Raw genomic sequence first — 1,572 nt, 5'->3', positions numbered from 1 at the left:
CTTGTCTTTGATGGTGAAAATTGTCATCTATGGGCAGTAAGAATGGAGACTTATCTTGAGGCTTTAGATCTTTGGGAGGCCGTGGAAGAGGATTACGATGTTCTTCCGCTGACAAATAATTCCACCATGGCCCAGATCAAAAGCCAATAAGAAAATCAAAGGCGAAAGCAATTTTGTTTGCTGGTGTGTCAGTAACAATTTTCACAAGAGTTATGGCTCTCAAAACAACAAAAGAAATTTGGGATTATTTGAAGGAAGAATACACAGGAGATGAAAGAATACGAGGCATGAAGGTGTTGAATTTGATAAGGGAATTCGAATTGCAAAAGATGAAGGAATCTGAGATCATCAAAGAGTACTCAGACCGGCTTCTTGGCATTGTTAACAAGGTAAGGTTGCTTGGCACTACATTTAAAGATTCAGGAATCGTTGAAAAAAATTCTTGTTACTGTGCTTGAAAGATACGAAGTATTCATAACTACCTGTCCAAGATTACTTTAGCAGAATTGCTAAATACATTGCAGGCACAAGAGCAAAGGAGGCTTATGAGGCAAGACGGTATGGCTGAAGCAGCCTTGATAGCCAACCACAAGACTCAAAGCAAGGGCGATAATTCAAAGGAATAAAAATAAAAATTACCCACCTTGCCAACATTGTGGCAAAAAAGATCATCCTCCATTTAAATGTTGAAAGAGGCCAGATGCACAATGCAAGATCTGCAACCAACTTGGTCATGAAGCAGTGATTTGCAAAAACAAATCTCCAAAATATGAAGCAGATGCACAAGTCGCCAATGAAGAAGAAGAAGAACACTTGTTTGTGGCAACATATTTTTCAACCAAGAAATCTGATTTTTGGATGATTGATAGTGGTTGTACAAACCACATGACATATGACATAAATATTTTTAAAGAGTTTATGTCAATGGAAAACAAGGAAGTCAGAATCGAGAATGGCGACTATATTCTTGCAAAAGGAAAAGGGACTATTGCAACCAAAACAGGTTCAGGTACAAAATAATTTCATATGCTCTTTACGTGCCTGATAGTGATCAAAATTTGTTAAGTGTTGGCCAACTAGTGGAAAAAGGATTTAAATTGTTATTCGATGACAAGTACTGTCGAATCTTTGATGCCACTAAGCAGGAGAATTTACGAGTAAAAATGAGGGGTAAAAACTTCTCATATAATCCAATAGAAGATGAACACATGCCAGAAAACTGCAAGACCAAAGATGAATTGGCAGATTTGTTCACGAAGTCAATTCCAGCCAATTTTTAGAGTTTGCAGTTCCAAAACCAAGGAGAAGTATTAGAATATTTGCTTTTGGACTGCAGTAACTTTGTTTTACTGCTTTTGAATAAACTTTGTTTTACCGTTAGTAATTAGTTATTTAGAAATATATTCTGCAGAGATATTCTAGGCTACGTTGGTTAGTTAAAGATATACTCTGCAGAGATATTTAGGCTAGTTTATGATTATCTTTTTATTGTTTTTTTCCTATAAATGCAGAGCTAAACATAGCTAAATAATATAACTCCCTTTGACTGCATTGCAGTATATTTCTATCTCA

The 1,572-nt window shown here is 36.0% G+C and overlaps 1 protein-coding gene across 1 annotated transcript; it reads left to right on the top strand.

Moving 5' to 3' along the window:
• The first annotated feature begins 212 nt into the window (after window positions 1-212).
• On the top strand, window positions 213-1,280 carry LOC132601344 (uncharacterized). The gene is made up of 3 exons (XM_060314441.1): window positions 213-389; window positions 694-1,009; window positions 1,081-1,280. Exons 1-3 carry the CDS (start codon window positions 213-215, stop codon window positions 1,278-1,280), a joined length of 693 nt encoding a protein of 230 aa, XP_060170424.1.
• Window positions 1,281-1,572: the final 292 nt, after the last annotated feature.

Source organism: Lycium barbarum, chromosome 7 (assembly GCF_019175385.1).
Source record: "Lycium barbarum isolate Lr01 chromosome 7, ASM1917538v2, whole genome shotgun sequence".
In the NCBI taxonomy this organism is placed as follows: domain Eukaryota; kingdom Viridiplantae; phylum Streptophyta; class Magnoliopsida; order Solanales; family Solanaceae; genus Lycium; species Lycium barbarum.
The sequence above is the reverse complement of the archived record's forward strand: the minus strand, read 5'-3'. Positions and strand labels throughout refer to the sequence as shown.

What these genes read in the sequence shown, in the direction of transcription:
- LOC132601344 (XM_060314441.1), top strand. Translation starts at nt 213, where the DNA reads ATGGCTCTCAAAACAACAAAAGAAATTTGGGATTATTTGAAGGAAGAA. An exon ending in TTCTTGGCATTGTTAACAAG is followed by an intron (nt 390 to 693) that starts GTAAGGTTGCTT and finishes AAATGTTGAAAG; the next exon opens with AGGCCAGATGCACAATGCAA. An exon ending in TGCAACCAAAACAGGTTCAG is followed by an intron (nt 1,010 to 1,080) that starts GTACAAAATAAT and finishes TTGGCCAACTAG; the next exon opens with TGGAAAAAGGATTTAAATTG.